The 19,029-nt window shown below is 37.6% G+C and overlaps 1 protein-coding gene across 1 annotated transcript in view; it reads left to right on the top strand.

Annotated features, from left to right (window-relative positions):
* Positions 1–14,265, top strand: part of MAP3K7CL (MAP3K7 C-terminal like) — a 30,555-nt gene extending 16,290 nt beyond the window's left edge. The window contains 2 exon segments of the mRNA XM_026077665.1: positions 4,538–4,653; positions 13,086–14,265. Of these exon segments, the coding sequence (XP_025933450.1) occupies positions 4,538–4,653; positions 13,086–13,266 (297 nt within the window). The 3' untranslated portion in view covers positions 13,267–14,265.
* Positions 14,266–19,029: the final 4,764 nt, after the last annotated feature.

The raw sequence follows: 19,029 nt of genomic DNA, 5'->3' as shown, positions 1-19,029 counted from the left end.
AGAATGGTTTAGCTAGAAATAACCAAATCTACAGAAAGTGAGACACCACTCCTTAATTAGACCAGTGCCAAGGACTGCCTTCTAGATGAGTCCACATGCTCAGCTGCCAAAAATGCATGACACAGTATTTTTCTTTAAGCTTTAATCTTTTCAGAAGCAAACTTTGATTTATTTTTTTTTCAAAGAGCCCAGAAGCAAAAAGTAAATGCAAACAACCCAAAGTACATTAAAAAACAGAGTGTTTTTAAGTTTTTGAACACTCAGGTAATACTATCAACTACACAGAACTTACCAGTTCAGCTGTGGACTTTTGTGGATACAGAATGCTGATATTCATATGGGAAGGCAAAAAAGGCAAAACACACTTTGTCATGCAAGTAAAGTGAAAAAAAACCTGAAAACAACTGTCTTTTAGTTGACCCCCAGCAAAGACTTTGATTAGAACAGCTCCTTCAACCTGTCTTAAAAAACAGGTCAGCTCGGGCTCTTCTATTTATCCATGAACTGCCTTTTCATAGCATCTTTCCACATCTTTCTTTTCTGATTCCAAATAAAAATGTAAACAAATAGTGCATATGTCTTATACAGGTGTACATGCACTTTTGCAGTTACAGAACAGCCTGTAACAGAGATCTCTTAGTGTCTATTTGCTAGACTCTGTAAAAAAGTTTGTCAAAGTGAGTTACTCAATAAACTACAGAGAAATTTTCCCTTGCTGAAAATTAGGGATAACAGAATAGACCAGTAGTATCAGTGAAAGCTGTAGCTTTTGTAATAGTTTTGTGAACAAAACCAGAGATGCTGTGCGCGCATGTTTTGCCAGCACAGGAAAATGAGGATGGATGACGCCAAAGCCTGAAATAAGCAGGATTAAAAGTAGCAACTGTTGCCATTAAATATAACTTTCTTTGGCAGGGGCTTTTTTGCTTATGTAGCAGGTATGCTTTTATATATATTAATTTCTGGATGGGCAAGATATGTCATGAAGTAACAAGCTCGGGCTGTACTGAGGAGAAATTAAAGTATGGTTGTTGGATTCTGAGTGAAAAAGTACATACTGCAAATTGACATTTATTAAGGTCTGTTCTAATTAGTTGCCTATGTAAACTCTTACCAAAAAACAGAATACAGGCTTCATGGATGAAAAATACTTGGCCTGGGAGTTCCATTTCTTTTTCTCTGCCAGAGGTGAGTTGCCGAAGGAACGCCATCAGCATAGCATCTATAATACTGCATATGGCCTGGTCACAGGCATTCAAAACAGGCACTGAAGCTGGAATGGGGGGCAAAACAAGACAGCTAGAATAATCTAGGGAGAATGGAAATGTCACCTAGGAGGGATTAGAGGAATGTAGCTTGGTTGACCTACCAAGATGTAGGTTTGAGAATTATATAATACATCACAGAGGTAAAATAGGATAGAGAAGAGCTATTTAAATGAAGGACAGTGCTGGCACGGGAAGAACATATACAAACTTGTCTTCAATAAAATCAAACTGGCAATTAGAAATATGTTTCTAATCCTTGGTAAGGCCCTGGGGCAGTCTTCTGGCTGGGGAAGGGGACTTAAATTGTTCTAAGGTAGAACTTAATAAGCCCATGAATCCCCAGGTTTGCCTGTGATAGCAAGGGACAAGACTCAGGGGTTTTGTAGGTTCCTCCCAACTCCATTTAGATGAGTAATTGTTACTATTCTGTTATTGTTCTCTCTTCTGTGGAAATAACTTAATACTGTAAATGTCTGCTGATTGTTGGGGTTATGGCTTTGGAACAAATTAAGTTTTGCCTCTGTTTCTGCATTTGTTTTTTCAGGAGTTTGCCCTGCATCTTCTGAAAATGCTTCTCTTGATGGGGACAGATGTATCATTAATTCTTTGTACTCTTGTTTATGACAAAAAAGTAGGCTGGAAGACATGGGTAAAATAATTTATCTATGCTTATGTGTTGGTTTACATTTTCTGGTTGGCAGAAAAGAACTGACTAGACTGTTTTATCTCCACATTTTTCTTGTTGTTGTAGTAGAGCAATCTGTTAAATAAGGAATGCATAAGCTTGTGTGTCATGTACTAGTGGGCAAATATTACTCATGTTAACTGTAGGCACTATCTGCAAAAACCTCTGATGGAAATTTCAAGTTTTCAAGAATGCAAACCAAAATGCTCAGTCATCCGGTCCCAAAAAATCATAATCAAATTTACATTTTAAAGTATAAATGTCATTCCACCTTAACTTTTACATGGTAAATAGGCAGCTTTTCACAGTGAAAAAAAGTTCTCGATTTAACGCTTGATAGCATCACTCAAGATTGAAGCAAAATTGTATGAAGAGAATATTAGTAAATGACTATTTCTTGTTGACAGTTCATTTTGAGTGAAAAACTTAAAATATCAACGTAAGAAAAAATGACACTGAAGAGGAAACAATGACAGGAAGGGGGTTGAAAGTCAGCAACTGGTTCTAAGTGGGAATTAGATACTAAGTCTCAGCATGACTAGATAATTTTTAGCTCTCTAAATATAACTTTTGAGTGGGAAGATGGAATATAGAAACTGAATGCTGCTTTAATTTTTGAATTGGTTTACACCAGCTAGATTTGCGGAAACTACGGTGGAAGCAAAAGCAATTTTTTTTCTCTTCCAAAGGATCACTGTTTAGGGACTTTCCCCCTGGGTACTGTTCAAAATTGTTTTATTGTGATGCATTTGTTGTTTGCTGATCTCTGGTAGATACCAGAGCTACTTTGGTTCATCCTTGCATTCTTGGATTAGAGCACTGAGACTTCTATATTCTGTCCTGTTAAATTTATGCTTATTATTTGGGTGACTGTATGGATGGTGCTATTGCTCATCCCCATTGAAATGCAGTTAATATCCCTTTCCTAGGAACCAGCTTCACCAAGTAATGGACAGCTCTTTCYCTGAGGTCCTGACTTCTCCACAGCTCAGACCTGTGCCGTGAAGCAATTTTGACATAGCATTTTTACATTCAAAACTTGGAAAATGAGTGTCTGTTTCAAAATTTCCATGAGGAACTAAGTACCATATACAAGTACTTGTAAAGGTCCATATACTAGTTACATCTATGCATTGAGATCCATCTGAAGAAGACTTACGCTACCTGCTGGATTAAGCTTCGTCTCTGAATATGTTTAGTGAAATTTAAATTTGTAGTTCAGCTAAAACAGAGGATTGCAAGTTCATAACAGGAAATATCCAAGAACTTGTGCTTTTCTTTTTCTAACAATGTCATTGGACTACTATACTACAAATAAGAGTCAAAGTAGGACAACAAGAAGTAAAAAATTATACACTTTTATTATGAAAGTCAACTGGAAGTTCTTTAACTGGGCAGTAAAGGAACTATTTTAAGTGCTTCCTTTTGCTTCAAACAGGTGGCTCAAGCATGCTATTTGGAGTTCATTTACAGTCAATTGATTCATGGCTAATAACTTAAAAATACTACACTTCCTGAAAGTGTTATGGCCAAAATGTGACAGTCAAGTCTGAAGCCTGAATTAAGTTGCATTCTTTTTAAGGAACAAAAAAGCACCGACAATTAGCCAGACAGTATTTTCAAGATTTTAGCTGTAATTCATATGAGGAGTCCCAAGATAGAGTGGTTTCTTTGACATATTTATTACCTCTAGTGTGCATTTAAAAAAACCCTCCTTTCTGCCCTAATGTAGGTATTCATATTAGAGGGCTTTTGCCTTCACTCTCTTTCTTATCTGGATTTTTTTTTTTAATTGCTGTCATTATCCTTCTACTTTTAACTCTCATCCGCACCGCTCATGGAAATTCAAAACACTGTGCAAATATAACTTTTAACTCTCATATCATTTCTGTTAACTAAGTATTTCAGATTGAGGCATTCCTGTGCTAGAACCTGTCATGAAATCTTGGCTTCACTGGAGTCAGCAGTATAACTCCTGTTGAGTCCAGCAGGATCAGCATCCCATCCCCAGTTTTCCAGTTCATGTCTTGTGCCATTTAGTAATAAGCTGGGAAAAGCATTATGTCTATGAAAAAGAATAGTCAATAGCTTTCCATATCTTTCCTTCTCATCTTGCAGAATTGGAGAATAAGAGCTTGTTTGCACTCAAATGACCTTTCTGCTCAGTGCTGTAGTTTCTACAGTGAAAACATGCTCTTGTATTTTATGTTAGTGTAGATATGGATATGACCAATGAACCAACTTTATCATTTTTGTAGCAGAAAAAGAGGGAGGTAAGGGAGAAATCTTTTTTTTTTTTTGAATAATCTTTCAGCAATACTTTAAAAAGTCAACAAGGAAAGTTCTGAAAATCCTAATAAGGTTTGAAGGTTTATGCATATTCTTATACATGAAAGTGTTTTTCTCTTCTGTGAAAGGCCGTCACTAGGACTATTAGGCTAGATCGTGCAGTGAGGGTTAAAAGGAATTTTCTCTAAGTAATTGTCACAGAACTGAAGATAAAGACTGTGTCTTTCAAATATGCATTTATTCTAATATTTCATTCAAAAGCAGTATATATTTTTTTCTTCTTCTATTCATAAAGCCTCTGCCTCCTTGTCATGACTCTAAGGAATCTATGCAGGTCTACAAACAGCACTGCAAAATAGCAGAAGAGTACCATGAGGTCAAGAAAGAAATTGCTCTGCTGGAAGAAAGAAAGTGAGTAACTTTCCCAAAGTATTTACTGTTGTATATTCTCTTTGTAAAGCCCTAGTCTGAAGTTGTGTATCTCAGATGATATTTTCTGACCTTGTTCCTCTGCCTGACAGTCCCGATTAGGCCATTGGTCCTTAGGATCAACTGGGAACTAAGGACACTGCATTGTCATAGCTCTGGGCCCTCCGTTATCCAGCCGTTCCCTAAAACCTTCATTGATAGCTTCTAGGACACTTGTATCTTTGTTACATAAAAATCTAGCTCAGCTGGTGCAAGTCCACTTTTTAGTTTTAAAGATTTTTTTTTTCAACTTAACTTTATATGTTTTAATGAAAAGTGTATGAATCCTCACTTTGGTTTAGATTATTTGACTTAACATTAGTAGTGTGTTGCCTCTATGTACATTCACATTTTAGGTGTTCATATCCAAACTGCTTGAGCAGGTGACCTTTTTTTGGCTATGGCCTGTACTCATACTCCCTCCATCTTCATGTGACTCTTAAATGGCAAAGTGCACTCAATGACTCTCAGTTCCTCTCCACAAGAAACCTGACAAAGGCATTCTGAGAGAGAGAAGGAGGAGAGTGAGTAGTGAGTGTATTTACCAGACAACCAAGCCCAAGGAATAACAGTTACTGCTAGGTAAACATTCTTTCTCCTTCAAATGCTTTTCTGTTTTCACATTCACACTGAGGGTGACTGCAAGCAGTGTTGCCTTCCTAAAGGAGAGTTACCTCAGTGTGGATATCTGTGTCTTCTTGAGAAAATAAAACCCATGCATTCCTCCAAATGCTGCATGATGTTTCTGTGATGGTGCAGTGCATAGTGAAAGAAGGAATGGAGCTCTTCATAGTATAGCAACAGAGGTCACATGAGCTCTGGCAGAGAGGGCCCTGAGTAGAGGGGAGGAAACACTGTACCTGTTTCATAGCAGTCTCAGTATAGTTGACCACACAGTTCAGCTGACTTTGCATCCATGGGAGCCTTCAGATGCAGAAGCATGCTAGTGGGGGAAACTTGAAATGCTGTAATCTTAGCAGTAAAGATAGCCAAATATCTCCTTGAATCCAAACTACACAGGATGAGAAAGTGAGACTTGTCTTTATTGAGGTTGATGGCTATAGACACAATATGGTTAGTCTTTGCCTAACATGTTGGAATTAACTTGAGGGTTCCCACTACCACATCCCCTTCCATTGTAGGACTTTCATGGCACTTGGTTGCTGGCAGATTAGCACAGAGTTTAACAAAAAAATAACCAAAAGAGATTGACACTAAGTTCACCCAGTATTTGCTTTTGATGTCTTGTTAATTAAACTTGGCCAATCAAAAGTAATTGGTGAATTAAAAAAGCTGAATATAGAAGATAATTAATTCAAATAATTTTACAATGATTTGTCAAACTGATTGTCTAAAGTAAGCTGCTTACATGTGTCTTTAATAATAAAGTGATTTCAGTGGGAACCATGCGTGTTTGACCTCCCTGAAAATCCAAGCTGAATATAAAATATTAAATGCTGATTTAAGTGCTTAACTTTATATGTATAAACTCAATAGATTATAAACACAGTAGATTATTTGTTTTTCAGAGTGTATTAATATTATTGCATTATTATTATTGACACATGCCTGAATTAGCTATGCACATTTACAAGTAAACTTGAGGCTCTTGAAGGCTAGACACATATATTTATATTTTTGCATCTACAAGAATGAAATTTTGACTGCATTTTTGCATATCTATGCAATCTATGGTACTAGCCAAATATTTTGCTCCTTGGGAATGCCAGATACATGCACAAAATTGTTTACCTGAGCTCAAAACTACCCTAATCAGCCTCTGAGAGCAGAAGGGAGTCTCTCAGCCGTGGTCATTCTGGATGAATTAAAGGGCCTCAAACTGGCATTTTTCTTGACTCCACCAGTGCATGTCAACACTGGAACAACGTGAGGAAGCTTCCACTATTGCTACCTTTGCTGAACCTGTTCTGTGTGCATAAAAGACTTCACTCCCCAGTAAACTTATGTTAAAACAAGAGTGGCTGAATAAGGGAGCAAATTCTCTTATTGTTTTTCTTATGTGCTTCCTAATTACGTATTTGTAGCCTAGATATTCACATGCTATGTAGCTGTGAAATGCCTAGACCAGCACCTTTCACCACCTTCCAACTCCCCTAATCTGAAGAAAGGATACCTAATTTTCTACAGATTGGTATGCTATGATTATTTGATTTTGAGGTTGAGAAAGGTGCAAGTGCCAACTGAAGTTTTTTCCCCAGCTGGGAACTGTTTATGAAGTCCCTCTCCAGGTAGATTCTCCTATGTCTAGTATTTTGGGGGAGGGCTCATGATACTGCCTTCTCACCCTTTGTGGTGTCTTTCCTTTCTGTAAATGTGTTTTCATAAAATCTGTCAAAAACCAGCTCTTTGTGAGACCTCTTCATCCCCATCAAGTTTGGTTGAAATTGGACAGTGGATTCAAAAGTTATTAGGGCACATATACCTATATACACACACATAAGCATGCATGATCTGAACACATTAACCTTGATTTTTATATAAAACTGTAAAGAAAGGGGACATGTGTGTTGTGGTGAAGGAGTCAGCAAGAAGTAAAAGAAGGTTTTTATCTAGTGATCAGTGACTTTTTTATATAAAAATATTCTCAACAATAACAGTTTGAAAGTTGAAGAAAGTTTATGGGGTGGCATATGCTGAATTGAAGAGGTCAAGATTGGATCACAATGGCTGGGATGACATGTATATTGAATATTTCATTCTCAGAAGAGAAAGAGGTTTTGTCTTTTAGAAAAGAAGTTTGATGAGATGCACGGCTTTTAACCTCAAAAGTAGTTGTAATCAAATTGAAAAGGTGGAGTTGTTTGGAGCTTTCTGAAATTTGAGCAGATTAGATGTTTTGATCTTACTCTACATTTGAATTTGAAGGTATGGAGATGTGGATTCACAGTTGCCTAATATACTTGGTATCTATAATCTATTTCTTTTAAATATTAAATGCAATAAAATGGACAAAGAGTTTCATTCCTAATAATGTGAATAAATAGTAAGTTGTGCACTGTTCTTCAATTTACATTTTTACCAAATGCAACCAGAAGTGCTGTTGGATGATTGCCCTGCCAGTTTTCTTAACTTCCTCTCAACAGATTAACTCATTTGTGGAAGTCAAATGTCAGATCCTACCTGTCAGTATCTGCACCTGTGAAGCCTACTGGTAGAAAACTGTACTCGGAAGATTAATTATAATGGTTGTCAGGATCAAAGCAGAAAATGGATTGAGCAAATTTTTTGGATTTGATGGTTAGGAGAAAGAAATCATTTTAAGTTAACCTGACATAAATGTTCTTAGGGGTGTTGGAGCTTTTTTGTAAAACAAAAAATGGAATAATAAACAAAATGGGTTTTTTTCCAAACTCCAAAGTTCATATATAAAAGCAACCTTTTATTATGAAATAATGTATGTAGGTATATTTTTAAAGAAGGCATGTTTAAGAAATAGAAAGTTGAATAACATTGTTTTAAAACAGTCAAAACTTATTTACCCTTTCAAAACTTTTAAAAGGTTTTTAATTCTGCTTAGTTTGAGTTGACTGTCATTATAGTATAAGAATTATGTATGGCTGAAGTATGGAAAAGTAGTGGTGTAAAATGACAGGGGTGGCTTTACTTCAGAGCAAGAACAGGAGCTTATTTGCCCTTTTCTCTTGTATACAATGAAGATGGCAAAAGAATGTATTAGGCTAGGAGTGGGAGAGAAGACGACAACTACTTCGCAGGAAAATAGGAAATGTGTAAGAGGGAAAGGGAGGCTGCAGGTTTAAAAAAAAAAAAGGGGGGGGGAATCATAGGGCAAAGCAAATGAAAAGGCAAAAAAAGATGTTGCTCAGGAAAAAGACAAAAGCAAGGAAGAATTCGAACAAATTTAAAAGAAAACTGGTTAGATTTTTTTGCTAATATAAATGATCATAGCTCTGTTTGCTCTCTTCACTCAAACTCTGCCCATTTATGCCAACAAAATGTAGAGCGAGGGACAAAATCAGTCTGGAATGGGAGACATGATAGAAAAGAAAGAAAAGGGTGTGGAAGTGAGAACACACCACATTTAGGTCACAGAATGTAATTTAATTTATGTTCCAGAAACACACATGTATTTCCATAACAGATGTTTTTGAGTATCTAAGTTTGGGTGAAAGGGTTGGGATGGCTGGTTATTTTGAGCACTTGTTATATTGCTATTACTAGATAATGACCCTGGATTATGTAGTTAAATATTAGAGTTGCCATGGTTGCTAGCTATATCTATATTCTTAGCTCTGGCTGGTTTTCTCTTTTTCCTCTCCCAGACAATTCTAATATAACTCTCCAGAAAATATAATTTGACCACCACCTGATTTAGGATCACTCCTTTTCTTTGTCATGGATATGATTTATTTTCCTTCCTTTACACATGTTACTATTGACATGCTGTGGAGATGTCTGTTTAATTTTATGGGGCCATTCCTTATGCTTTAGCATGCTTTGATGATCCTAGGAGCATTTCCAAGGTCCCAAGTCCAAGTGGTTTCTCCAGGCACACTGTGTCTAGACTGTCTCTCCCAACACTGTTGAGGCAAGTAGTCAGGTACTTCAGAAAAAAACCTGGTATAAACCATAAAGACAACAACCTTTTATCTTACTAATATTTCCATTCTGGACCTGATTTTTCATCAATTTACACGTATCCAAAATACCCGTTACCTGCCAAATCAGTAGAAATTAAAACTCTTCCAATACAAAGAAAAACTTCAACCTGCCCTGTTGCATTGATGAATACTTTCCTTTTATGTACCGGCATCTGAGAAATAATGTCATTACATTAAAACTGTCATTTACACTAAAACAGGCTATCCCATTGTTTTAAAAATTAGTTGCTAGACTTTGAACATGCAAAGGCAGTCTTCCCAGAAAGGAACTAGCTCACTGGGGTCTCCTGATTCCTTCTGATGTGAAAGTTATGCCAAATACAGAATGAGGAATTTACCTTATGGCACTGCCACAAGAAGGTACAACCCCATGTCACCCGGGAAGAACTGTATAGTACCACAGATGCAGGATCCTGAATATATTGCCCACAACTGGGGAAAGACAAGTCTGTCTCTTCACACTGGGAAAGTTGTTTTCCTTGAGTCCAGTTCATCTCCAAATACACTCACCTCCAAAATCTCTTATTTGCTCCATGTTAGAGATGAGCTAGCAGGAATAACTTGTTTTGGTATTTATTCAATGAGTATATTACTGTAAGATTGCTCTGTGCTCCACATAGGTAGTCATTAAGGCCAGGACAAGAGAAATAATTTCACTAAGACCATGCTAGGTTTTTTTTCCTGCTCTGGTGTGGCTTGTGGTTTTTGGTTTATGATGCAAATCACACTGGTCTTCCCTTCCCACCCCAACACCTCCCGGAAAAACGAACACTGAAAGTGTGCATTACAGATTGTCTCAAAGCTTCAAGTACCTCAGCACAGAGTAGAAAATACTTTGTGAATGCTGTTAATGTTTAAACACAGGGTAACAATTAACAGAAAACACAGATTACACAATGCTAGATCCATTTATTAAGCATCCATAACAAAGGCTAGATGGTGCAAGAGCTTAGCATGGTGTTCTTTAACCTCTGAAAGCTAGCTCAAATCCTGGATTAGATCAGAAGCAAATGTTAGTTAGTGTCCTCATCCTTTTGTGAGCTTCATAAACCACACCATTCATAACATTTAGCAATTCCCTGGTACTCTAATTTTAGATCTCTGTGGCAGGCTGGCAGTATTTGCTTGAAACATCACCCTACCCTGTAAACAGGTGTTGATTCTGATGGGGAGGGAACAAGTAGGTTCTGCTGACTCAGAAGTGGGCWATTTTACTACCTCAGTGCAAGGAAGCTGCTTTCTGGGAGAGAGGTTCCAGAGTCTGGGCTACAGAAGCAAGTATACTTTGATCTTAACCCATTTGTATTTTGTGTAATAACATTTTTCCTGGGATTTAGCTTTCTTATCTGTGCTGCATGAGTTTTACTGGAAAGCAGCATGAAAGCCATACTTGCTCACAGCCTCCTCTTACCAAATCAGGACTGACATTCATTAATAGAGCTGTCTGAGTTTGCACACTGTCTGCCAGTGCCAGTTCTGGCTCAAGTCCAGCAAAAGTAGTTAGTACTTTCTTTTACATGTACTAAAAGTTTGCACGGAAAAGGTTTTACCTGCTTTTAAGATGCTGATTACTTATTAGTGTGTTCACTGCACCTCCCTTTAAGAACTTGATAAGCATAAGAAAAGTAAGGAGGAATGATTCTGAATTAATTATTTTGGTACACTTCTGAGTGAACAGTCTATAGTTTGAAAAAGTTTCATCCTTCACTCCAGCCTTGCACAAGCAGCATAATTGCAAAGAAATACTACTGTAGCTTGCCTTTGGTCTCAGGAAACAAAAATCTTCCAGAGGAAGCTCCAAGTGACTGAAGTGATTAAAGCTGGTAGATGAAATCTGATTGTCCTTAGATGCATTTCTTACTCCCTAAAATATACTTGCAGTTAGTCATTTGTCATCTCTAATCTCTAATAGGAGCTAGAATATTGAACTTTCTCCCCAGATCAGTTCATCTTGGCCAATTTGAAAATTGGTTGGTCTAGCATGGCCTAAGCAAAGAGAAATACACCTGTTAATGTCTTGCTCCTTTTACAAATTTTACAACTGTATTATGCCAAATGTTAATAGAATTCGGCTAAACAAAATATAGCCTTAATATTTTTCTCTTGAAAAGTTGTTCAGATATACCTGGTGAATATATCTTATTCCTGATGAAAGGAAACAGAAGAGGTCTTTGCTACAGCATAGCAAAGTGGTATAAAACAAAGCTGACATATCTAGCTATGGGAGAACATCTGAATACTTCAACTCTTGGATGATTTAAAGTTGCTGCAATGGCTGCTACTCTCCCTAGTTGCTTTTGTATGGGAAACGGTTGAGAGAAACGAGTGTTCCAGGGGTCTCTTCTAACATACGACTCCTTGAACTGCAGTAACTGTTACTGTAAACAACCAGCTAAGCCATGAGCAAACTGTGCTATCACTGAAAGCTGTAATAAACAGAGCGAGATTAAACTGATCCTGAAAGAAGGCCAGACTGAAGAATTTTTTCAAAACCCATATTTCCTTACGCAAATATTGAAAAGTTAGCATTTTATGAATACTCTGTGACCTGCAGAGATAGAATTACTAGTCTGTAAGAATTTCCTGTCTGAAGGCACTGGTCTAGCTTGACAGGAGGGCTGGCAAGCAAGAACACCCCTTTAGAGATTGTGGAAAAAGCTATCCGCTTTGAAGACATTACATCTTCTCGCTGACGCTCTACAAGCATTGTTTTGGCATGACTGGGAAATAAAGTCACAGGGCTATGAGCAGTTAAAGATTAACTAATCTCAGAGATAGGATGATCAAAAGAGCTAAGAACCTTTTAAAAGTGATTTCCTGTAGCAGGGGTGAAGAAATGATTTGAGTTAGAGGGGAAAAAAAGCACAGGCCAGGCTAATCTGCTGGGTAACTAAGTGGAGAGCGATTAGATACGCAACGAGTTACTCATGCATTCAGTGTGTTCTGTTGTTTTAAGACCTCTTTTATCTTACTTCTGCTGAGGTAATTTCAATTGAGGCTGTACAGGAGACTGCAGCTTCTGGTCAGCTCTGGGAATACAGGGAACTGTGTGACTCCATCCTAGAAGAAGCAACAGCTTGAATCCTCAAGTGTCTGCTCTTAAAAAGACCAGGAGGGGTCAGGTTTGCAGTTCGATAGCTCTGCTCCTCAGCAGTAGAACTAAGGTCTGCATGTGCATAAAACAATATGGAAATAATATATGTAGCTCAGATTCATGTGCCTACTATTTTCTAGGAACATCTTTTTTATGGCAGAGAAAAAGAAACCAGGCATGTTTCACAGATTCTACTGATAAAGCCAACCAACCAACCAACCAAAAAAAAAAAAAAAAAACCTTTGCCCACTTTCAAATATGTTTTATATTGAGAGAAAAATACATTTTTATTCTTCTTATGAGCCATACAGGCAAAATATTAGCATACAGTCTCTAGGGACTTGATTCTCCCCAGTGTACTGCATGTTCAGCTCTAAATTATCTGAAAATCTGAAATTAAAGCTATTTGAAGGTCCTCAGCATTTTGCAGGTTTGGTCACTGAAGAACAAACGTATCAGAGATTTTGAGAGCTTAATGTTTCAAGGGAAAAGGACGACTCTAATCAATTAGTTTTCTAGGCCTCTACTGCACAACAGCTCAGGTAATACCATATTAACAACCTATAGTCCAGCTTTAATATAACACCTAATAAATTTTTGTATACTTCAATTTTTAACCTTTATTTTTTCATAATCGTCAGAAAGGAGCTGATTGCCAGGCTGGAACAAGTGGAAAAAGAAAGCATGGATGCTGCTCAGCTGGCTAAGGAGTATGCAGAACTGACAGAGGAGAATCGAACACTGAAGCTGGCCCAGACACAGTGTGTAGAACAACTGGAAAAGCTCAGAATACAGTATCAAAAAAGACAGGGATCCTCATAACTCTCAACTAGCTTATATGAGGCAGTATAATACAGGATTGTTCCTGTGGTGGAAAGAGATTTTAAAATAAAGGTCTGTTAATATGTTATAATACTTTACTACAGATACAGAGTATGTAGAAGTCTATATTTGATTTAATGCTTGCCAGCCAGTAGCTTAATATAATGGATATTTCATCCATTATATAATGGATATTTTATTTCAAGTAACATAATTGAAGTTAATCTAGCCCCATTATATGTTCTAGTAGATCAGGTTTCTTTTCTAAACATATTTCTTCCAATTTAAGAAGATATGGACACACTAGAAAATGATATAAATAGTCTCTGTGTTGGGAATCTGGACCATACTAAGGCATACAGCAGGGGCGATGTTAATATATGGAATACATGTATGTTAATTTTAGTTTGGTGAAGATTTTTTTAATTATTTTCCTCATACCTAAAGTGTTTGGAAGTTATCTTAAAATGGATCTCCTTAGGGGTAAAAACCATGCTTTATGAGCCCATATCTACTTTACAGTCTTGTATAAAATTCAAGAAATTGCTCATTAAAAAATTAAAATAAGACAATTACTTTTTATCAGCTGAGTGTACTGCCAGTAATAATTTGCAAGTTATGAAATTGAAAGGAAACAGATGAGATCAAGTTTTCCTTCCTCAAGCATAAAGATAGCTTGTGAGTCTTTTTTTTTTTTTACTTTTTGGCATGCCAGAAATGAAAAAATAATATGTGAGCACTACTGTCATAGTTCCAACTGAGAATACGTCAGTAAAGGTACCATAAGGGTATTTTGTTCTTATTTTCTAGGCTGTTTTGAAACATAAGTGGCTGTAAGTAGGGACAGGAGTTCTGTGACATACAAATAACCTGGAATTAAAATATTTGTTTTACTTGCTCTATTTATCCCTTTATTTTCCTAGATCAATTGAAAATTCTTTGTTATACTTCCATTTCTATTCATACAATATTTTTTTCATTAAAAGCAGATATAGAAAAGCCATTTTATGTTCTGAATGTTCTTAAACCACACTGTATTTTTAACTCTGCTTGACACACACAGCATGTTACACTTTTGTGAGGCTGGAATTCAATACAAGCTTGAAGTGTCACTAGTACTAAAATGTGTCTTAATAATTGAAAGCTATGAACTTAAGATTTCCACAGGAACTTTAGCTTTGATTATTATCACTAATCTGTTATAAAAATGGGATTTTAGGTTAATCAGAACAATTCCGAGGGAAGTCCTTTGGCACCAAARTATTCCCCAGTAATTTTGGCAACAAAGGGGACAAAAAAATACAAGCTGCCCCTTCGTTTCTCTGTGCTGGCTGCCTACATTGCACCCAGCAGCCCAGGAGTGAGAACAAGCTCCATGTTACTAGTAATAGCTCAGGCAGCAGGAGGAGAGTACAAGGAAGTAGTGGAGRAGTCCAGCCTTGTCTCCACTTCTCCTGAACCACCAGGACAGCGTACGTGCCCAGCTCTGCTTGTTCCACAGCCAGTACAGAGACACAAAGGGACATCACTGCTACAAGGCACATGCTTTCTCCTGGGATGCCTGGGCAGTAAAACCCAGTATTCCTTTTTCAGAGCACATTGTTATCTGAGGATCCACTCTATCTTGTGGAAGTTGAAGAGGAAAAGCATAATGGATAAAAAAAGCAACATGTGGGATGTCAAGTCTGGGAATGCTGGAAGRGCCTTGATCTGAGTTTTGGGCTGATGGCAAACATACCCTGCAATGTCTTGGTTTCTCTTTGAGTGCAGGACACAGCAGAATTTGGGATGTATTCTTCATTTCTTTATTTACATGTTCCAAAACAGGAGTATCATTTTCAAAATGAATTTATGGATTTAGTCACAGAATTTCTATCTAGCTTTGAAAACATCAGCTAGTCTATTTGGTACTGATTTTAGATGTGGACTTCCACAGAGGACAAAAACTTAAACTACCTTGAACTCCACAGAAATATATTAGCACAAATTCACTTGAGTACCCCAATTCATATAAGAATTTTAAACTCAGCAAAAACTGCACAAAATGCATACAAATCTTTCATTATCTGACTGGTTTTGTGTGGAAGTGGGCCAGAGAGCAGAACTTTACCTATCTTGAAWTTTTCTATTTAAGTGCAGCCGTTATGTTTTATATGTCAAAATAGTCTCAGATCATACTTTCTGAGAAAAGTCTGAAGGAGAGCCACATTCCTGCAGAGAAGAAAAATAGGCTTCATTTGTGACACATAGTGATTTGAAAGAAGCCAGGGAATAAAAGTCTTCTAACTTACAGGTATTAATCACTATGGAAGTCTTTGGGAAACATTTTTACAGGAGAACAGACACCAAATTCTCGGTGTGGTCCAGTTACTACCCAGGATAAATATGGAACTCTTTAAACATCCCAAGCTAACTGAATTCATAGATCTGTATTTAATCTGGTCTTTAACTATTTGCAATCAATTTTTTCCTCCTGTTTTTAGTTCTGGTCCAAAGTCAAAAGTAGCTGGTTTGTATTAACATATTTGCATGCCAGCATAGATGCTCATGGGTCTGAGAATAGTGACTCAGAGAGATTGCATCACAGTCCAAATGAGTAAAACTAAAATACAAGTACCTGCGAAGAAAAATTAAATTGTATCATGAAAACAATGTAAGAAAAATTAAGGGGAAGATGTTATTCAAAGAGAAGAGGGGTAGAGGAGTGAAATTTTCCCAAAACATTCATAGACAAGGGAAATTAAAATGCAGAAAAGTCAAGATAACCCAAAAAGTCACTCAAATTTTGCAAAGAGTAAAAATGGCTAGAATGGCCTTCTGAGAGGTAAAAGCTGTATCTATCATTCATCTCTTGAGTTTTTGATGTTAATTAAAGTGTAATGATGATAAATGTTTTCATGTAGTCAATGACCTCTGATTTTGACATGCTGAATTCTTCTCTAGGTATTAGTTTGAAATGCATAGCTCTGCTGGCTCACTAATTGAAATTATTTTTTTTTTAAGAAAGACTTGCTCATTGTTATATTTATGCAGTATTCTCCAAATAGCTAACATGATTTGTGTCCTTCTGTTATTCAAGGTGAGACCTTTAATTGTTCTGCTTGCTAGGTCCATTTTAAGTATGGCCCTGTAAAAAAGTGTTTTATACAATTATTTCAAAGATGTTTTTATACTGTATTTCACCCAAGAGCCCATTCAGTTTTATAGCTTCTGACCACAGCCTGTAATAACTGCAATTGTATTCAGCAAAACAGCAGAGTAGTCTGAAACTTTTGGTCACGTTTCACCAATGGTCAGAATGCAAGGAAAGACGAGTGAAAGACTCCAGTAACAAAAGTGGTTTCTAAACGCGTAAAACTACATAGACTCCAGTTACTCAGGTTATTCAGGATAACAAAAATAAATGTGTCATTACAATGACAAGTACATTTGCCTTAGATCACTTAAGAAAACAGTCAGTGAAGTACATGGATTTAAAAAAAACAAGACCTGTGCTTTCCATTTCCCATTGCTACTTACTGACTTCCTTCCATCGTAACAAATGCTGAACAAGCTTATTTTTAAGTATTCCAGTTAGCGAGGATATGTCTCATGCAGTCTTGAAGCTGGCAAATTCTTGGGTGATTTTACATTTGAAAAATCTTGAAAATAAGGATCTGCAGGTGGTTTTTTGTTTGTTTGTTTGTTTGTTTGTTTGTTTTGTTAATATTTGCCTTTCCGGGATTATCTCTATTCTGGCTGTTTCTGTGAATTAATGGTCTTTGGAAATGTCCTTCCCTCCTACATCCCTGATTGCTTTATTGCCATATAGGCCTTCACGAGCACTGTAAGTTGTTCACGGTGGTTAGAAATGCACCAGGATAAGATGCACAAGTGTTTTCAAGCTTCTTTTAGACTATATGGTTGGGGAGCTCTGGCACATGCCCATTTGCTGCTCCAGTTCCAGAACCCCTTTGAGAAAGGAGCTAGTCTGACCTGGTCTATACTTACAAAGTCACGTGGTATTTTCCCCACAAACATTTCTTTGCTTGTTCAATGCACAAGATGGACCTATCTAGAGGGGCAGGGGAGACGGCTGTCCAAAGGGGCCCTGCCGCTGTTGTCGTGGAGGGTGCAAAGGGTGCAGTGATCAAGGAAGAGGACTGCAGGAAAAGAGAGTGGTTCAGGCAGTGACGTAGCAGGAGAATCACTAGCCAGCAGGGCTGTGAGGAAAACTGACTGAACCTGGATGGTGACATCGCTTTCCTTCCCCTTGCACATACTTCCACATACAGATGTGAACACCCATGGTCTGGGGGGTCTTTGCCTTCCCATTAGAGCTTTCTTGTCCACATAAACATAAAAGAGGGGGAAGATGCCAAATTGTCATTGAGCTCTGATTTCCAAAGGCAGCGAGCATTAATATCTGCACTTAAGTCTGTAAAAGTTGTACTTTTAGACTTCAACTGCTCTGTGTGTTAAATGCCCCAGGGGAAAAGATATACAAACAAGCAAAGTATCACAGACTGTGCATCCAGTATGAATGGCCATTTTGTGCTTTAATCTCTGTGTGCTTCAGTTCCATTTAAAAGCAGGGGATAGGAGGACAAATGAGAATAATGATTTATCTTACAAGATACTGTGTAGGGAAAGCAATGTGAGACACCCAGAAATAAAACAGTGAAAACATCCTTGGAAAGCCCATGATGAAACTATTCATTGTCTTCATGACAGGGCTAGAAGGCATGCAGTAATGAGGGTCCAGGGCTACATACAGAGCAAGGAGGACAATGCAGACTATTGAATAGCTGGCCCCAGTCGTCCCTCCTTGAATGTGTCTGGGCTTCTCTGGGAGAAGAATAGGCAATGGGACTGTAAGACACAGTTCACCCTAAGATGGGGAGGGAATCAGGCTAAAATTGGATGGGTAGCCTCGATCTTATTCTTTTCTCATCTGAGCCCTTGATTCTGCAGTCTTAAACTTCAAATTATTGAGATGATGCTTAGATGCATACCAAAACTGTAAAACTGATATTTTAAATTTAAAGAAGAGAATTATTTTATAATAATGAAAAAAAACAACCTTGTCTGGAACAGCCACAATCACCTATAGGTTCTTTACTGTTCCTTAAAAGGAGTGTCATGGTTATATTCACTGTTAGGCATATTTACTACCCATATGAATGAAAGATGGCAATCATTCACAAAATACTGTTCACTGTGACCCAGGGTTTCTAGGCTGCACAGTCGAGTGGCTCAAACTGTAGAAAGCACAAGATTTAGCATATGAGTCACTCAGCACTTCCATACACCAAACATCAGTTCCCCCTTCTGAACCTTGGTTCCTTTAATTCCTCCCGACCACAAGCCGTGTATCTTCCCCCACTCCTGACTAAGCAGCATCAGTCTGGAACTCAGATCCAGTTGACTGGTTATGTCATGACGTGGTCTGATGATGGCTGTGTGCTTGGTAGGGTTGCCAAAAATTACGATTGCACAAGGTTCTGGGATGTGGGATGGGTATATGGCAGCAAGGTATTCTGCCAGCATGCAGGGCATGATTGTGAGATACCTTCTGTTTCTCTGAACTGCCTAGGGAAACATGTGAACAGGTGGTCTGTGGATTTAGTGACTTGTCTGAATTTTATATTAAATTTTAATACAGAAATTAGGGAAATGAAATGAGGATGTGTGTGCTGATGTAACAAATGTATGGCCAGATGCGAGGCTGTCCCTTGGGTGCTGAGAATGAGTATAGTGATATGAGAACTGTGAGTGAAGGAA

Source organism: Apteryx rowi, unplaced genomic scaffold, assembly GCF_003343035.1.
Source record: "Apteryx rowi isolate R43461 unplaced genomic scaffold, aptRow1 scaffold_46, whole genome shotgun sequence".
NCBI classification, from domain to species: Eukaryota; Metazoa; Chordata; class Aves; order Apterygiformes; family Apterygidae; genus Apteryx; species Apteryx rowi.
This window is presented reverse-complemented; position numbering and strand designations above follow the sequence as displayed.